The 19,718-nt window shown below is 37.4% G+C and overlaps 1 protein-coding gene across 13 annotated transcripts in view; it reads right to left on the bottom strand.

The window, feature by feature from the left end:
• dip2ca (disco-interacting protein 2 homolog Ca) overlaps positions 1–19,718 on the bottom strand; it is a 559,093-nt gene that overhangs the window by 5,073 nt on the left and 534,302 nt on the right. For all 13 annotated transcript variants that reach the window (XM_051929039.1, XM_051929043.1, XM_051929041.1 and 10 more), the window contains 4 exons: positions 19,420–19,477; positions 18,554–18,628; positions 15,379–15,553; positions 3,805–3,928 (listed from right to left, as the gene is read on the bottom strand). In XM_051929039.1, coding sequence (XP_051784999.1) covers positions 3,805–3,928; positions 15,379–15,553; positions 18,554–18,628; positions 19,420–19,477 — 432 coding nt within the window. The remainder of the gene's footprint in view (positions 1–3,804; positions 3,929–15,378; positions 15,554–18,553; positions 18,629–19,419; positions 19,478–19,718) is intronic.

The following is a 19,718-nucleotide window of genomic DNA, read 5'->3' as shown; positions in this document are numbered from 1 at the left end:
AAAGCTGGGAATGGTTTTGAGAATCCGATGTTCATTTTGTTGACAAAAAACACTCATCAACAACATTTTTTCTGTGACAAAGACATAACAAAAACTAAATAAAAATGTGCCTTTAACGATGAAAACTAAGATGAATGTTTCTAAAATCATAGTGGATGAAAAATAAAAAATGAAAGTGTTAGAAACAGACAACTGGACCATGAGTGCTGTGAAGCTTTTTGCACACCTCTGTCAAACATGACACGGTCTGCCACCTAATAATGAGTTGAATACAGTGGTGCAATTTAAAAAAAAAAAACATTGTATGCACATTTGTAACTGGGTAACATTAGTCTTGGTGCCATCAGGAAATCATCACATCAGCCAGAATCCTGCTCCACTATGTGGGCTAACATGATTCTCAGGTGAAAAAAGTGGTCAGACATATGGACCAACTTTAATTACAACACTGGCAAAAATAAAACCCAGTGCAAGCCATGTGGAATGAAGCTCACAGGAAAGAACACCTCAAACATGAGAGGCTTCTAGAGGCATGCCATCCTGAGATTCATGCAAAAGTACGTAAGTGGTGACTTGCCCAATGCCAATACCGTTACCTCTGGCGCTCATTCACCCTGCAATACTAATGTGTCAAGTGCGATTGAGGAAAACGTGCTTACTAATGGATTTTATTATTGCGTTTAATACCTTTATTAGTTGCTTAAGAAACGGATTTGTGCAGCTTTGAAAGCACAATCAGATGTGCACAGCCTCGGATGTGAGTTTTAACTGTTTAGCTTTTAGTGTCATGCATTTGTTACAGCAGATGAAATGACAGAGGGATTCACTGTTTTTTATACAGAGTTCCACACATTCCTGATAAAGGAACGGAAGCTTCACATTCGTTCTTTGATTGTAATGAGCACATCTACCTAGTGACTGGTCAGTAAATGTAAAGTATTACACATAGGAAGTAAAAATGTGAGATTTGAATACACAATGGGCGGTCGGAAAATCGAGAGTGCACCTTATGAGAAGGATTTAGGAGTCATAGAGGACTCTAAGCTATCAACATACCGACAGTGTTCAGAAGCCATTAAGAAGGTAAACAGAATGTTAGGTTATATAGCATGGTATGTAGTGTAAGTCCAAGGAGGTTCTGCTCAACCTTTATAATGCACTGGTGAGGCCTCATCTTGAGTACTGTGTGCAGTTTTGGTCTCCAGGCTACAAAAAAGACATAGCAGCACTAGAAAAGGTCCAGAGAAGAGCGACTAGGCTGATTCCAGGGCTACAGGGGTTGAATTATGAGGAAAGATTAAAAGAGCTGAGCCTATACAGTTTAAGCAAAAGAAGATTAAGAGGTGACATGATTGAAATGTTTAAAATTATGAAGGGAATTAGTCCAGTGGATTCAGACTGTTATTTTAAAATGAGTTCATCAAGAACATGGGGACACAGTTATAAATTTGTTAAGGGTAAATTTCGCACAAAGAACGATAGACACTTGGAATAAGCTACCAGGTGGTGTGGTAGACAGTAAGACTTTGGGGACTTTCAAAACTTGACTTGATGTTTTTTTGGAAGAAATAAGTGGATAGGACTGATGATCTCATTACTTCTAAACCCTGTGCTGAAATTAAATGTGTGCTGCTTGGTCTAGCCTTTTTTGGTAAAATCTTACAGCAGCATAACTAAGATGTGTTGAAGGGCAGAAAACTGTGATGACAGACCAGAGCTGCCATATATCTGATCAAGAGCTTTTGGAGTAAATCCCTCTTCATTTTATGTTCAATAATTACTATATGTGGTTTGGCTCATTCGTGTACATGTTAGTATAATAGTTTAGAGGTACACTAAATTTTTTTGCATATTCCAATGTGAAACAAGATATCCATCTGATTGTGACCGTTTGACTAATTTACTTTTAGACAACTAAAGTTACTTTATTTTTTGTCAACTAACATGAGACTAAAACTAACAATAATTAAATGACTAAAATGTGTCTAAAACTAAAATGTAATTTAGTCAGAAGACTAAGACTAAAAGTAATTCAGATTGTATTGTCAAAATGAACACTGTGAGAATCAATGCCTTTAATCATCACAGAATGTTGCCAGTTTTCAAAAATATTATCTTATAGTCTCTAAATCAGTGGTTTCAAATCCCAGTCCTGGGGTCCCTATTCCTGCAGTCCCTTATTCCAATCAATTTCATAATCAGTAAATCATTTTACTGATCTGTTTTTTATTAGCTAGTCTTTTATTTTCGTCTCTTATTCTGCAGTCCGGACATATTCATAAGAAATTTAGAAACAGCATTTTTTCAACATTTCTTAACTCTTTTCTGTCATTTTCCTGTTAATTCTTTTTTTGTGTGTGGAAATATCTCTCTCAATTATATACTAATAATCCTGTCAGCTGTCCTTGAGGAACCCTCTAGCATCTTGGGGACTACCAGTATACTAATGGTTGTTTCCCATTAACTTCTTTTAATTAGTTCAGGATTCCGCACAACCCTCCTCTTGTCTTGTCTCAACTGGTACTGCTAACTGGGTTTCAATCGACACACATATATATATATCTCAATTATAATAAAAAAAATCTTGGGACGAGTCGTGACTTTCTCAGAGAGACATTTTCATGTCCCGCAAGATTAGACTTTGTGCCAAGAGATTTAACCACGCCCGGGACCGGCAATAAAAGACAAAGTAGATGTTGTAAAGAATTCAAAAACATTGGCACGATACACATGCGGAGCAGGTTAGAGATAATGGAAGTATGAAAATTCGAAAGTCTCAAAAAAATGATAGTAAAGATCGCATTAGTGCAAACAAATGGAAATTGTTACACGGTGAAATAACGGAACAGCGAAAAGAAATCGAATATATTGTTCGAATTTAAACTTTAACTCGGAGACTTGTAGATCGTCTAATTTGTGTTGCCATCAGGGAAAAGTAGTGTTTCTTCCCAATGAAGAGGTAGTATCCGTGAGAATTAAAGACAAGACTTTATGCAAAGAGATTTGGAAAAGTCCTGCCCACATCTAAAACATTCACAACCCTGCACACGGTTCAATCATTTCTCATGTGTGGGAATGCTATCGTCAGACACAGTTCGTGTACAGAGAAAGAAATGATATTCACTCATGGGCAGTTATACGTTACGTTGTCACGATGTAATTCCAAACATGGAATCAAAATTCAATGCAATGTTGATGAAAAGGTAAAAGCGAAAAGAGATTGAATATATGGACATAGGTGATATGACAGAAGTATGTAGATATTGTTTGGCTTTAAACTTTAAGTCAGAGACTTGTAGATCGTCTAATTCATGTTGCCATCACAGAAAAGTAGTGTTTCTTTCCAATGAAGAGGCCTATCTGTGAGAATTAAAAGTTTTGTTGTTTGGTGAAAATAAAATCCACATATGCATGCAGCAGAGACGTGAAGTTTCTGGCACGTAGCGCAGGCAGGGAGGTTGGCAAATGAGACGAGCAGGGGGCGAAGCCCCTTAGTGTGTGTGTGTGTATATATATCTATCCCCTATTGTTTCATACTCCTCTTCACAACAATCAGACCACACATTTGTGGCACAGGTCATTCATTTAAAAAGATATTCACCAGTACCATATTAGTAAAGAACATTTGGAAAGATAATACTAACCATCAAGTGCTTTAACTTTGGCAAATTTCAAAGCATGTGGTAAAAAACAAGATCACTCATTCATATCATATTTTTATTAATGTAGGAAAAGAAAGCGGTTCAAGAAGCTGCAAACTTAGCAAAGAAAATTGATAGCAATAAAAAAGGGTTCTGTGCTTACCATTCAGTGATGCTCTTGTGTGTCCTTATTACTGAAGTTTCGATGTCAATAGGATGGTATCTCATGCCTCTAAGCTCCATTGCTTCATCTAGTGCACCAACAACGTAAAGGGCATCATGTCTTTCTAGGATCGAAACGTATACAATACATTTCAACAAAGGTTTCAAAATAATTTGATAATCATAACAATGCACATCAGCAAAAAAATCATAAGAGACCATATCTTCTCTACACTCAATATGCAGAGAATGTCAGCTCACTTTATGACTCGGGCGCCTGTACATTCACGTAACTGTAGTGGCCTACTGATAAGCCATTATTACATACCTCAAAGAGCTGCACTGGCAACCAGGCACAAGGCTGTCTTTTTCTTTTTTTTCATTTACATTTATATGCAACACATATATTAAGTACAATATTAAGTACATTCTTAAAGTCTGTTGACAACTGAAAAGAGAAATATAAAAATCCACAATGACACAAGGTCATGAACAAAAATACAGAGTCTGAGTTGAGGAAGACAGAGGTTATATCTATAGAGTAGGCCTGCATCCATTACTGTGACAACAGGTGATGTGTGTAAATACAATGCAGGTCCACTACTGGACTTTGATGCCACTTCTCCAATCTGCTCACTGACAGCAAGCAGCAACTAAAACTCACATTTTCATTTTCCAACTCAACATCTACTTGTTTTATCCTAATACATGGACAGTTTAAAATGCTATATAAAAAAGGACAAGACAATATTCGTAAATAAAACCGGATATTTAGTGAAACACATTCTGGATGAGTGCACATGCTGGATGATTTTCTGTGAGTCACACCGGTTTCTTAAGGGGTATCAAGAATATAATGTTCTGACTTTTACTTTTTGTTAGCAAGAAAATTTATTTCTTTTAATGTTTTTGATTTAAATTTCAGCTTTCAATATAGAAAAAACAAATCTACAACAGGGCTTTCAAATTAGCCTAAGAATACTTCTATTAAAATAAATTACAATTAAGTTTAATATTTTATACAATTGTACTGTATGCATTTCTTCTTCTTATTTTTACTTTTTGGTTGTGATGAGTCTGCGAAGAATTGAGTGCTTATGATTCGTGTACAACTGCAGGTAAAAACTGCCTGCTTACAAAGGAGTGTAAAACAAAACTTCAAAAAAGTAGGATTCTCTGTGCACACAAAGTTGTGTGATCAAAGAGAATATGGCACAACACAGCAGCCCCTTTCAATTTGCAATAAGTGGACAAAATCATCTGTGATGGCTTAAATAATTTAAATGCAATCCATAATTCTTTATGCTATTCTGATGTTTCAATTCCAGCATAAAGCTGCAGTAAATCAGGGATCTTAGGTTCAAATGAAAACTAGAACAGTATCAAGAGCAGAATATTTTCAGCTTGCCAGAGAAGTGTTTAAAAATCTGTTCTTAGTGCAATTTATATTGAAGAGCAGAGTTTCAGGTAGAAACACCTGTTCCAGAATGCACCGTGAAGCCCTGAAGCCTACGAAAAAACTTGTAATCCCAGACCACCTTAAATTTCTTCGCACCACTTCATCAGTGTCTTTTGTTTTGTAAATGTGTCTATCAGCACAAGCAGCAAGCAGCCTGCTAATCCCATCCCACACCACCGACACAGCTCAAGTCGCAGAGAAGATTCTCAGAGCTAAAGTGTGTTTATCTGGGTGTGAGGTGCATGGAATTGTAGAGGGTGAATAATATATCGTCATCTGGAGTACATACGTTTCATGTGTGTTCCGTGTCTACAACGATCTATATAAATGTAGGATGAACAGAAATGTGAGGCAGGAATTGTTGAACACATGACTAAAAAAGAAAAGCTTTTCATATTTTAGTAATAATTGACAAAATGTAGACAAGAAGTGTATAATGTGTGAAGATTGAAGTCTCTTAGTCACGTTCACGCTTCCCCCGATGTGACACTGCTTCTTTACTGTTTTCAAATAAAGACGTGTTATAACAGAGCTGAACTCAGATGAGGATGAGGGTTCTACATCGGAGAAAGAGAACAGAAGCCCTCCCCACAAGAAATGTCCACTCACACATATGAACAATGCAGCTACACCAGGTGTAAAGAAGAAAGATGGCACTGTTTGGATGCAGCAACAGGTCAGGCGTCATCCTGCCAGTTGGTCTGCCACATGCATGTCCTTCAAAGAAAAAGCAGGGCTTACAGAGCTCGCCAAGGTATCATGCAAAGTCCTGTTTGTAATCACATATTGTGATGGTCTTTACATGAAAAACACTCATATGTTACTTATATAAAAGGTAGAACACATGTTATTTACCTTGATTTATTTACTTATCTTCCTACAGCATAAGGTCACAAGTAGACTGCAGAGCTTCTTGTGTTTAATCGACTCGGGCATGCTGATAACATACATGTGCAAGACCACTCCTTATTTAGGAAAGGATCCCAGTCGCCCCACGGGAGAAAGACTTTCCAAGACTGTGGTCATAAAGCTTATGGGGCCGTTTCTGGACAATGGCAGAACCGTAGCAACAGTTGCATAAAGTGCAACAAGAGCTTTCACTTACAGCTGAAGTCACTTCAGTACACATGTACTTTGTCAGCACGTCCATGTCTCTTTGGACAGTCCAGGAAAGCTTACAAAAAGCAAAGTATGTTTATGTAGTGGGAAGTATTTGAAAATGGGATTTATGTACTGTGGTGGTGAGAATAGTTTTTGCATTTCGCTTGTGACAACGGAGATTTTAAAAATGCTTAATAAAGAAAATTGAATTGCATTTTCTCAAATTCAACCTAACATTAATGAAATTTGTAAAACTCATCAGTCACTAACTGTACAAAATCTTTTATTAGAATTTTTTTGTAAATGCAAACATGGCTTTTTTTTATATTTTAAAATCTAGCTACTTATGAAAATACATGTGCCTATTATGGTGGGGTGACAAAGTTTTTCAAGTCATTGGAAACCATGGCAAAAGTATGGAAAACATTGGAATACTACAAGCTATACTTCATAACTTAAAGAAAGATCACAACCCATTACCTTGGAATCTACTCTACTACTATATGCTCTTAGGTACTCTTGTATTCTTTATCTTGCGATTATTGCTTACTGTGAAAGGTTCAATATATAATTCATTCCACTGAACATGACTAATGCATAATAACAACAAACAGAATGGAATATAATGATTCACAACTTTAATCCACGTCTATAAAATCCAGTATTTTGCTTTTTTTAAGCTATGAATAAAGCATTAAAACAACTGAGTCACTCTGCGGGTAGCAACAATCAAGCAAGAGATGCACTAAAACAAAGTGAATAATTCGGCTTTCTACAGGCCAAAAATATTCTGTTCATTAGAGTATTTTAGCAATACAAGATAAAGCCAGGAAATCAAATTTTTATAAATCCAACTCAAAACTCATGGTAACCAGAGCTTATATCAGCAGCATCTGGTGTAAGGCTGTAATTCTTTAATTTTAATGAAGCATACAAAAAATACATCTTTACATTTACATGCAATATTTTCATTTTATTCTTTTACACCTAAAGTTTATTGCATTATAGTTGTAACTTACATACATACACTGTTAAACGAGACTGAACAGTTTGTACACAACAATGTTTTGTATGTTAGGAATGTTTAAGATCCTCCAGTGTTTGACTCAAACCCAGTGTACTGGACCTTTGAAACGATAGCAGCACTGACCAATATGCCAGTATGCTACAAAGTTATGAAACACTTCAACAAATTATACATTAAAGAAAGCAAATTTGATATAAAGTATATCCTGCTGATTGATCAGCATTACCTATTTCACAGTGATGGAGTTTCTTACCAGTTCTATTTAAAACTTCCTTTGATGGGGCCAACTATGCATATGCCCTCCGTTTTGGCATTCCAAATTTAAAACATTTTCCCATCCTCCAGAAGGTTCCATGAAACTGTCTAAATCTAAAACCACTCTGTCTCCTAGACCAAGATCAGTAGTCATTGCTTAAGCAAGTCCTGAAATCTTCAGGACATTTTAGAATACTGTTAACCAGAACCATTTAATCTTTAGCAAGCAAAATTAACATTTGGAGATAGCTCAAATTGCATGTCAAAATATCTCAAAATTTTAATTAGGCTTGCCTTATTCACGTCTCCATCCAATGGAATAACAGCTCCATACCAAGTTCATCAGGATTGCAGAGTTATTCTCCTCCTGATGGAAAATTACCCAGCAAACCTATGGAGAGATCTCCTTTCAGTTAGTTGACTTTTACTTAAATACTCCTTGACTTGTCTTTTTCTACATTTGTTGCTTATATACAGGACACAAAAAACAAACTAAACTCTAGTTCGATAAAATCAGCTGGGTCTATGTACTTGTCTTTTAAACAAAGATTGAGTTGATTAAATGACAGTCATGAAACTCTAATGAAATGTGGTTGATAATAAATATGTATTCATCTGTAGATTCTTAAAATATATTCATCTGCAGTGCTTTTTTTAATAGTGCTTTTTAACCTTGGTAGTGTCCCGAGACACCAAAGACTGTCTTGGCAACATCAGGTGCTGGACAAGAACCAGTTGGGCCATATATACATATGTTCAATCATATTTGTCTAATCTCAGTATCCTAAGAAACACGTTTTGAGATACGGGAGCAGTCTAGAGTACCTAGGAAAATGGCTGTATGGCCAGAGAGAGAAACTATAAACTTCTAGGGAGTAAACATTACTCTGGGATCTGAAACTGTAAGAAATCCAAATAAAATAATTAAAAAACAAAAGACCCTGATGAAATGTTTGTGTGTGTTTTTTTTAATTCTTAATTGACAGCAGTCATTCACATTCACTATATTGCTTTTGCAAATTGGTTAACATTTTTTGAGGATGGTAAGTTCGCAAAAACCTTTCATTTCTTGATGTACTTCAGAAATCATATTTAGTAATATATCTTTATGGATGTTGTTGAAGATTTCTTTTAAATTAATGCTCTGTTGTCACTAAGCAAAGGGTGTGGTGTGTGTGTGTGTATATACTGTATATATATATATATATATATATATATATATATATATATATATATATATATACACACACATGAATTCAACAGATCTGTTGGAGAGTGGAAAGTGAACTCTTGGGCCATACTAACACAAAGAGATCCACAGTTTTTATAGACCATATAAGGACTGTCAACTAGGAAGCACATTGCCTAAGGCTACGTCACTGTTTAGGTGACGCTGGAAGAAATCATTTTTCCATAATAGCAATATACTGTACATTAGTATACATGTTTAAAACGGTTTATATATAATAGATAAAAAATAATTTCCTTCACAATGTCTACTTCTTTATTTGAAATAATGTTTCTCCTCAAGACAGAAGACTATTTTTGCTTTTACGTATCTCTCTATTTATAAAAAAAATCTTCTGGGAAGCAAAAGCAAGGCTACGATACGTGATCTTCTCGAAAGACATTTAAAAAACCTGCGAGACTTGCCACGGTGCGTCTTGCGGGGACCGTAAACATGAGACTTGGTGCCAAGAGATTGTCCCAGGGCCGCAGCAAAAATGACAGCGGCTGTACAAGCTTTAAAAAGATCGAAGGGCAACGTGACAGCAGCCCCCCCGCCGACAACGCGAGTAGCGTTATATGTCCTGCAAGAAAGAATTTAACCACGCCCGGGGCCAGAAATAAAGGAAAAGGATTGTTTTTACAACGTCACGCGAGACCAGGCAGTGAGCCATTATTTAAAAGGAGTCCACAGATCTCTAACTAAGCAGTTGTTGGATTGCTTTTGGCAGACAAGCATCATGTGCTCCCAGCTCTTAAAACAACGACATGAGACAAGCAGAAGAGACAGCTCACAAGCAGCGGAAAGACAGCAAATGATCCAAAGACATATCCTTAGTGTGTATTCAGACGCCCTGCCCCTCCACAACACGACCAGCATTATACGTCTGGCAAGAAAGAGATGTAACCACGCACGTGGCCAAAAATAAAGGACAAGTATTGTTTTTATAAAAGTTTTTAAAGTAAAAGTGAAAATAATGCATATGTAACAATTCCCAAGAAAATAACAATCTCTTTAAATTGTAGATTGCCTGCCTAAGGTAAAGTCATCCCTGATGACTGGGGACGTGGGAATGAGGGGTCCTTTCATCGGATTAGCGCTATTTCAGATGTGGAATGGCAAAATGGGGGAGGCAGCTTGATGAATGAGGTCTCCAGGACTTAAAACAAATCCAAATCATATTATGTGATATCATCTAATGTGAAATTCTACTCCGTACGTCTAACACTGTATTGAGGATTTATTCTGTTCTGTGTATTGTACTGTTTGTATTGACCCCCTTCTTTTTGACACCCACTGCACGCCCAACCTGGAAAGGGGTCTCTCTTTGAACTGCCTTTCCCAAGGTTTCTTCCATTTTTTTCCCTCCAAGGGTTTTTTTTGGGAGTTTTTTCTGGTCTTCTTAGAGGGTCATGGCTGGGGGGCTGTCAAGAGGCAGGGCCTATTAAAGCCCATTGCGGCACTTCTTGCGTGATTTTGGGCTATACAAAAATAAATTGTATTGTATTGTATATCCGGTAAACCGAACACGGGGGTGGGCGAGTGAAGCGAGCAGGGGGCGGAGCCCCCTAGTATCTATTGAAAAACATATTATAACTCATAAATAGTTAATTACACATTTAATGCAGTGGTCAAGTTTCAAGGGGTCACCATGGAGAAAAGTCAGAGATGGAATGGGACAGGCCCTTGTAAAGCCTTGGAAGAGTGAAGACAGCATGCACTAGAATCTATGATGCATGTCAAGGAAGGTCCACCTTCAGTGGTGGTGGAAAATACCCTGGAGGTAGCTATTCAAGGTACAGTGGTGTGAAAAACTATTTGCCCCCTTCCTGATTTCTTATTCTTTTGCATGTTTGTCACACAAAATGTTTCTGATCATCAAACACATTTAACCATTAGTCAAATATAACACAAGTAAACACAAAATGCAGTTTTTAAATGATGGTTTTTATTATTTAGGGAGAAAAAAAATCCAAACCTACATGCCCCTGTGTGAAAAAGTAATTGCCCCCTTGTTAAAAAATAACCTAACTGTGGTGTATCACACCTGAGTTCAATTTCCGTAGCCACCCCCAGGCCTGATTACTGCCACACCTGTTTCAATCAAGAAATCACTTAAATAGGAGCTGCCTGACACAGAGAAGTAGACCAAAAGCACCTCAAAAGCTAGACATCATGCCAAGATCCAAAGAAATTCAGGAACAAATGAGAACAGAAGTAATTGAGATCTATCAGTCTGGTAAAGGTTATAAAGCCATTTCTAAAGCTTTGGGACTCCAGCGAACCACAGTGAGAGCCATTATCCACAAATGGCAAAAACATGGAACAGTGGTGAACCTTCCCAGGAGTGGCCGGCCGACCAAAATTACCCCAAGAGCGCAGAGACGACTCATCCGAGAGGTCACAAAAGACCCCAGGACAACGTCTAAAGAACTGCAGGCCTCACTTGCCTCAATTAAGGTCAGTGTTCACGACTCCACCATAAGAAAGAGACTGGGCAAAAACGGCCTGCATGGCAGATTTCCAAGACGCAAACCACTGTTAAGCAAAAAGAACATTAGGGCTCGTCTCAATTTTGCTAAGAAACATCTCAATGATTGCCAAGACTTTTGGGAAAATACCTTGTGGACTGATGAGTCAAAAGTTGAACTTTTTGGAAGGCAAATATCCCGTTACATCTGGCGTAAAAGGAACACAGCATTTCAGAAAAAGAACATCATACCAACAGTAAAATATGGTGGTGGTAGTGTGATGGTCTGGGGTTGTTTTGCTGCTTCAGGACCTGGAAGGCTTGCTGTGATAGATGGAACCATGAATTCTACTGTCTACCAAAAAATCCTGAAGGAGAATGTCCGGCCATCTGTTCGTCAACTCAAGCTGAAGCGATCTTGGGTGCTGCAACAGGACAATGACCCAAAACACACCAGCAAATCCACCTCTGAATGGCTGAAGAAAAACAAAATGAAGACTTTGGAGTGGCCTAGTCAAAGTCCTGACCTGAATCCAATTGAGATGCTATGGCATGACCTTAAAAAGGCGGTTCATGCTAGAAAACCCTCAAATAAAGCTGAATTACAACAATTTTGCAAAGATGAGTGGGCCAAAATTCCTCCAGAGCGCTGTAAAAGACTCATTGCAAGTTATCGCAAACGCATGATTGCAGTTATTGCTGCTAAGGGTGGCCCAACCAGTTATTAGGTTCAGGGGGCAATTACTTTTTCACACAGGGCCATGTAGGTTTGGATTTTTTTTTCTCCCTAAATAACAAAAACCACCATTTACAAACTGCATTTTGTGTTTACTTGTGTTACATTTGACTAATGGTTAAATGTGTTTGATGATCAGAAACATTTTGTGTGACAAACATGCAAAAGAATAAGAAATCAGGAAGGGGGCAAATAGTTTTTCACACCACTGTATATGGATGGGTTCATTTACATGTAATGGGCCATTTTTTATGGTTGCACTGGTCTATAGGAGAGGATCCTGAAATAGGCACATAATACCTATAACTAGCAATGTCAACTGGTTTTTTCAGTAACAATTGATGCAATTGCTCTGTTTTTTGGAATACATACTGTACTTGAACCACATAAACATCAACTGTACTATTGATGGGAAACTGCGAACAGTGGAGCCCCACATTAAGCAAGAATTATCTAAGTGTATACGGTACTGCAATTTGACTATTACCAAAAATTTAACAAAGCTCAAATGTTCACTTGTTAAGTGCTATGCCATGTCCACATCACAGTTTCTCCACTCTCCCATTAAAGTGTAGGAATGGTCATGAAGATGAATAGTTGTTTGCTTGCACTTGTTACTTTATTTTGTCAAGTGTAGGAGTCTGATCATTTGAATGAATCCTGTTGAAAGAGTGTGTCTTATGATATCGGCAGCAGGAATTATGATGGGAAAATTGAAACATGCTTTGCCAGTAAGAGGAGGAATCTAGGCACAAACTGAAGTGACAAATACAGAGATGGTAGGAAAAGAAAAAGGAGTTTTTGGAAATGGAGACTTACAACAGTATGGATGTAGAAGGAGAAAAGACAGCCTACCTTAAGAAGGCTAAGGGGCAGTGTTCTAGGATTTTTTGGATCTCTTGGAACATGCCTGCATAATGTCTACCGGCAGGTCAAACTGTTTTCACTTCTTTACTTTCTGGAAGGATACCATCACATTTTCCTATACTCTACATTACAGTCAATGCCTTTTGAATAATTCTGTTCATCTGTGGACTTTTTTCTATTCAATTTTTATTACATCACTTGTTTGTTTTTTTATAGTACACTATACTTATGTGGTCTTTTCATGTGTGGAGGGCATTGATCGATGGGTATTGTTGTACTGTGTGTTATTTAATTTTCACTCTTGCAACTTAATATACAGTAATCCCTCCTCCATCGCGGGGGTTGTGTTCCACAGCCACCCACGAAATAAGAAAATCTGCGAAGTACAAACCATATGTTTATATGGTTATTTTTATATTGTCATGCTTGGGTCACAGATTTGCGCAGAAACACAGGAGGTTGTAGAGAGACAGGAATGTTATTCAAACACTGCAAACAAACATTTGTCTCTTTTTCAAAAGTTTAAACTGTGCTCCATGACAAGACAGAGATGACAGTTCTGTCTCACAATTAAAAGAATGCAAACGTATCTTCCTCTTCAAAGGAGTGCGCGTCAGGCGCAGAGACTGTCATAAAGACAGAGGAAAGCAAACAAATCAATAGGGCTGTTTGGCTTTTAAGTATGCGAAGCACCGCGGCACAAAGCTGTTGAAGGTGGCAGCTCACACCCCCTCCGTCAGGAGCAGGGAGAGAGAGAGAGAGAGAGAGAGAGAGAGAGAGAGAGAGACAGAGAAAAACAAACATGCAAAAATCAATACGTGCCCTTCGAGCTTTTAAGTATGCGAAGCACCGTGCAGCATGTCGCTTCACTAAGCAGCTGCACAGAAGGTAGCAACGTGAAGATAATCTTTCAGTATTTTCAGACGAGTGTCCGTATCGTCTAGGTGTGCGAACAGCCCCCCTGCTCACACCCCCTACGTCAGGATCAGAGAAAGTCAGCACAAGAGAGACAGAGAAAAGTAAGTTGGGTAGCTTCTCAGCCATCTGCCAATAGCGTCCCTTGTATGAAATCAACTGGGCAAACCAACTGAGGAAGCATGTACCAGAAATTAAAAGACCCATTGTCCTCAGAAATCTGCGAACCAGCAAAAAATCTGCGATATATATTTAAATATGCTTACATATAAAATCCGCGATAGAGTGAAGCCGCGAAAGGCGAAGCGCGATATAGCGAGGGATCTCTGTATTCTTTTGTACTTACAGTGTGTGTGGTATGATCTGTATGGTGTGAGGTTGGTAGAGGAGTGGTGTTGGTCGCTCATTCTCCTTATTTGTTTTTATTAATAATTTTATCGTCCAGGAATTGGTATTAGAGAACTGCTTCCTTTTCGAGTGGAAAGCTAAGACCACATCTTATCTACATCTGAGATACTGAGACCACATCTTATCTACATCTGAGATACTGAGCAGCTTCCCTACTGAATCCTTTGACTTTCCAGACACTTGTCAATTTGGTAATCCTGCAAAGCAAAAAATCCAGTCAAACTAGCTATAGACATTCCTACTTATCACTCAAATTTCATTGTCATCGTGGTGTGTTGCATGCTTGATCTAGCAATTTAACCCCTGTGCTAACAAGTAATTAATTTAATTATTAATCAAATTAATTCAGAGATACTTGACTCTGGGTGTATTAAAGAATACCCTTGATCTGGCAAAGTATTATTCATTCCTGGGAAAACTTGAATGTGTGCAATGAAACATTCAATGAGTTACACTGACACTGGAAATTCAGTACAAAATCATACTGCTGTTGAATCTAAAGAAAAGAACCATACTTTTACCATAATAAACAGATCTGGATATGAAAAGTGTTTATGTCTCTTGGTGTAGATTTAAAAGCAAAAAATAGAAATATTGGTAAATATACAAATTATTGGGTATTAAGGCAAAACTATAAAATTGTTATAAATAATTTGAGGCAATACATGTTGGTTTAGTGTGGGACAGTGTTGGAGTGTGGTAGCAGTGACATGTGACAGGTGTAATCCTGATCTAGGCTTGGCGTCCAGGTAGTTTCATTTCTTCATACATTCCAAAGATACACTGGTAAAATTGAAATAGAATAGCATAAAATGGTCAGGCATATTATACAGGATTGGCTTCCATCTTGCAACTAGTGTGCCTTGGACAGGCTCTGGCCTCCATTTACCCTGAACTGGAAAATTAGTGAACACTGGTTACATTCTTGTTATATTCTGAAGAGTGATGGACTCAGGTATATTTGCTGCGCGTGAAATCAAAGATTATGAATCAATTCTTAATAAAAATAAGCTAAAAGAGTGATGGACTCAGGTATATTTGCTGAGTGTGAAATCAAAGATTATGAATCAATTCTTAATAAAAATAAGCTATAAAATCAAATCTCCTACCTCCACTTGCATCCGTAAGTTCTGTTCTTCTCAGGAAACCGAGGTATCCAGTCCGAGCCCAGATTGTCTGCGTGTCTCCAAAACTCAAGCGGGAATTGAAGTGGTCAGATTGCAGAGACTCGTCTCCATAAATGGTGAAGTACCCACTGGCATTATGACCACTGTGAACCCAAATCTGATGAAATTAAACCATACCAAGCAGGTCAATAATCGAAAAACTGTTTAAGAATTTGTTTTAAATAAAATTGCAGTTTGTCCAATATTGCTAAGTAAGATGTTAAAAGCACCATAAAGAGTAAATATTTCAGTGTTAATCATACAAATAATATTGCTGAATAGTGATAAGCAAATCCTACGGATTTTGCTTCGTAGTGAGATTAGTAAAATCATGACCACTTTTGCTACACTGTTCAAAATTCACTGAAGTTAGTGGGGAAGGATGAACTGAACTAGTTTTGAGTGGATTATAATGGTGCAATGGTTGAGTGTGAAGGAAGCATCTGCCAACAATGCTGGAGTGCCACTGTCTCAAATAACAAAAACAGAATGAATATCACAAACAAAATACAACAAATATCCAAAAACTATCAGTAAGTAAGTAAAATGTAGATCATTGCGCAGACTTTCAGTCTTGGGGCAGATATTGATTGTGTCTTGAAGCAGCAGTGTATGACCAGCTTATTGCATTGATTGAAGTCACTGCTCAGAGCAGAAGCTTCACATTTTTTTCTTCTATCAAAAAGAAAAAAACATCTTGTGAACAGCAATAAATAATTTGTTGCCATTATTTAACTGGGTGTTCCTTTGACCTGTGGAGGGGGAAGGCTGACTGTAGCAATGCTTGTCGGTCAGTGCACAGGGATCAGTGTTATATACAGTATCTGGTGGCATTACTTACTATGGTCAGCCAATGTGCCCTTCAAATGAAAATTCTGCAAGATTTTTTTTTTTATTTATTTAAAAGCATACAAGGTGGAGGAATACTGGACTACTGATCGGTTGGTAACATCACGTATGTGTGAAGCAGATCAGCAGCAATTTTATAGTAGACTTGTGTGTTGTGTGAAAGTTCTATGCATGGCTTCTAAAGCTCTGTGATGTCACACTGGTCTTGCAAAGGATCATTGGCCGCTTGATGAATTTCCAGGAAAACAAGGTCACTAGCAAACACAGCATATGTCCTACAAAAAAAACGCTTTGGTGAGTTTAAAAAAAAAAAACAAAACAAAAAAACATGGTATTATGACCTGTTCACTAAATTATATTTCAATAAATTCAAACATATTTTCTTGAATTGAAAAGGGGAGCATCCTCTGCATTTTGTGGTAGTAGATCCAACTATACACACTTGTAATACTCGGTTTGCACAGCAACTTTGTACTAGGATATCTGAAAGGCTAAGAAGCCACCTAATCAAAATTTTCTGTAACATTAAAAACAACACACAACGAGAGATGCAAGACTTCATCCTGCTCCTTGGAAATGACATGCAGGATATGGTAAAGGAGCTATATCTATACTACAAAAGACTCTAGAAACTCCTTATAGTCAACAAAAAGAAAAAGCCGAATGGACAGCGAGAAAAAGCTGGGCACTTAAGCGCAAAAAGCAAAGAGGAACAGCACTACATTGTTACCCTCTCCTTATACACAACAAATGAAGCAGAGATTTCAGTACTTACAAAAGGACAGCGAAATTGGATACAAAAAATCACTATTCATGAGTGGAGAGCCATACATTTACTAAGGGAAAACATAGAGATCATTATTAAACCAGCAGACAAAGGGAGTGCCTTAGTTATCATGAACATATTTGACTATATACAGGAGGCACAAAGTCAATTGTCCCGTACTATGTATTATTACAAACTACAGGAGGACCCCACAGATCTCTCTACAAGAATGAACTAAAATAGCTAGTTAGTAGCTTTCCTCTTGACATCAGTGATCCTGTAAACAGTTTAATTCCAGAAAACTTCAAAATGTGTTACTTCTTCATGTTTCCTAAGATCCACAAAGATGGGAACCCATTAAAGCCTATAATCTCAGGATAATCTCCCTTACAGAAAATGTTTCAGAATGGGTGGAGCACATCCTTAAACCACTCACCCACAATACAACCAGCTACATCCAAGACACCACTGATTTCCTAAAAAAAAATGTCTGTTATAGGCTCCTTACCCAAGGGAACCTTACTGGCCACAATGGATGTTGAGGCGCTTTACAAAAACATCCCCCATGATATTGGCATGTGAAACATACCGACAACAACATGATTTACTCACAGAGTCAGTTATACAAATGATAAAATTCACTCTGAAACATAATGGACAGGACTTCTACTTGCAACAATTGGGGACTGCATTGGGCTGTCAATTTGCACCTCACTACAGAAACCTGTTTATGGCAAAATTGGAGGAGGATTTTATGTCAATGTGTTTCTCAAAACCAATGCTGTATCTCTGTTACATAGATGACATCTTCATAATCTGGACTGTCAGTGAGAAGGACTTCCACCATTTTCATAATGGATATAATTCTTTCCACCCCAACATAAAGATGAAACTTATTTACTCAAAAACAGAAGTCAGATTCCTTGACACCACCGTTCAACTGAAAGATAACACCCTTGTAACTTCTGTTTTTCACAAACCAACAGATAGACACATCTTGAAGCACTAAGAAAAATTATAAAAGAACTTCAGTCATTACTAAATAATGATGAAATGCTGAGTGATGTATTCCCATAACATTCCCTCCTGGCACATAGACCACCCCTACTGCAACTAACTGTCTGAATCTCCCCGAGTAAACCAACAGATAACGGTACATCTCCCTGCCTACAGATATCTTGACTATTACATTATTCTTCTGCTAAATAAATCTTAGCCTGGAGAGGTCTATTCATTTTTTACATTTAAGATGACCCATGTAAAGGTTTTCCAATGTTGTGTCTGTCCTAGTGTCTATATAAATACAGGGTACTCCAGTTTCTGTATTACATCTTGCCTGAAGCAAGGGGCCTAAGTTGTCTCGAAAGCTTGCATATTGTAATCTTTTAGTTTGCCAATAAAAGGTGTCATTTTGTTTGACTTCTCATTGCATCCATAATGGCTAACACGATTCAACACCCTACTTACTACAGTGTATTCTTCAAAATGCATAACTAAACTCACCTCCCCAAGGTGTGAATCTCCTAAGGGTCCCTTTGTTTCAGGGTTGGCAATGATAATTCGAACACCAGGCAATATCTATGAAAACATATGAAAAGAAAATATTAATATTTGCATATGTAAATGTTTTGCCCAATTTGTGAAGCTTAATGAGTGAAGTGGAGCTTAATGATACCTAATCACTGCAGAAAGATTTTAGAACTTTAAAGGTTTTAAGAACTAATTCATTTATTTAGCTATACAATTTTTTAAAGCATTAATCACCACCAGTCATTTGCAAATGCACTTATTACAATTTAGACTCATGGAGTGTTAAGATTCCATCCATGCAGAACTGAGCAGAAGGCAAGAATCAGCCCTACACAGGGTGACTCCTGGATATTATTTAGATTTATTACACATCAAATAAATGTCAGTTAAAGAAAAATAACCAGAGAAGAACTCAATTTAGAAAGCAAATGTAAATCTTGGTTTGAATATGAACGCTATCATTAAGAAAGTGTAACAGAATGGTAATCATGTGGCAAGGCACAACGTAATTTAACTATTTGTCTTAAACAAATCTAAAAAATTATACATTTTTTTTAGTAGGACAAAACTGAAATCATGCATTTCAAGTTACTGTGAAATTTATATTTTTATGACAAATTAGTATAGTAATATTAGTAGTAACTGAATTCATTTATTCTTTTTCATTACTTATTTTATTACACTTGGACTTCTGCTGTGCTTAAATCTGTCCTGGCAGCAGTGGGGATAGGATTATGCAGCACCATGAGAATCGGGCAGGAACATGTGTATTAAAAAAAGATGAGCTTATAGCCTGAGTGTATGAGAAATTATGTCATATTTTAAAATAGTGCACTTACTTTTCCAGACTCCATGAGAGGCAAACTGTGAGGTGAGCCCCTTTCTACTAATCGAACCCTGCAAAAGAGAACCAATCATATTAAAAACCTCTTATTATGCTGTCAAGGAATGGAATCATCCTTTATTATATTAAGGCTAGCAAGAATACCATTCTGAAAAATGGAATACAATATCTAGAACCTTCCAATGGAAGAAGACAGTTGAAAGCCTTCTTCTAGTTGACTGCTTGCATTATTTTTTCCTTAGTCTTCCATGAGAAACTTGAGCTAAAGTGTGTGTGACTTAGCAATTTTCATAA

Source organism: Erpetoichthys calabaricus, chromosome 6 (assembly GCF_900747795.2).
Source record: "Erpetoichthys calabaricus chromosome 6, fErpCal1.3, whole genome shotgun sequence".
Taxonomy (NCBI): Eukaryota; Metazoa; Chordata; class Cladistia; order Polypteriformes; family Polypteridae; genus Erpetoichthys; species Erpetoichthys calabaricus.
This window is presented reverse-complemented; position numbering and strand designations above follow the sequence as displayed.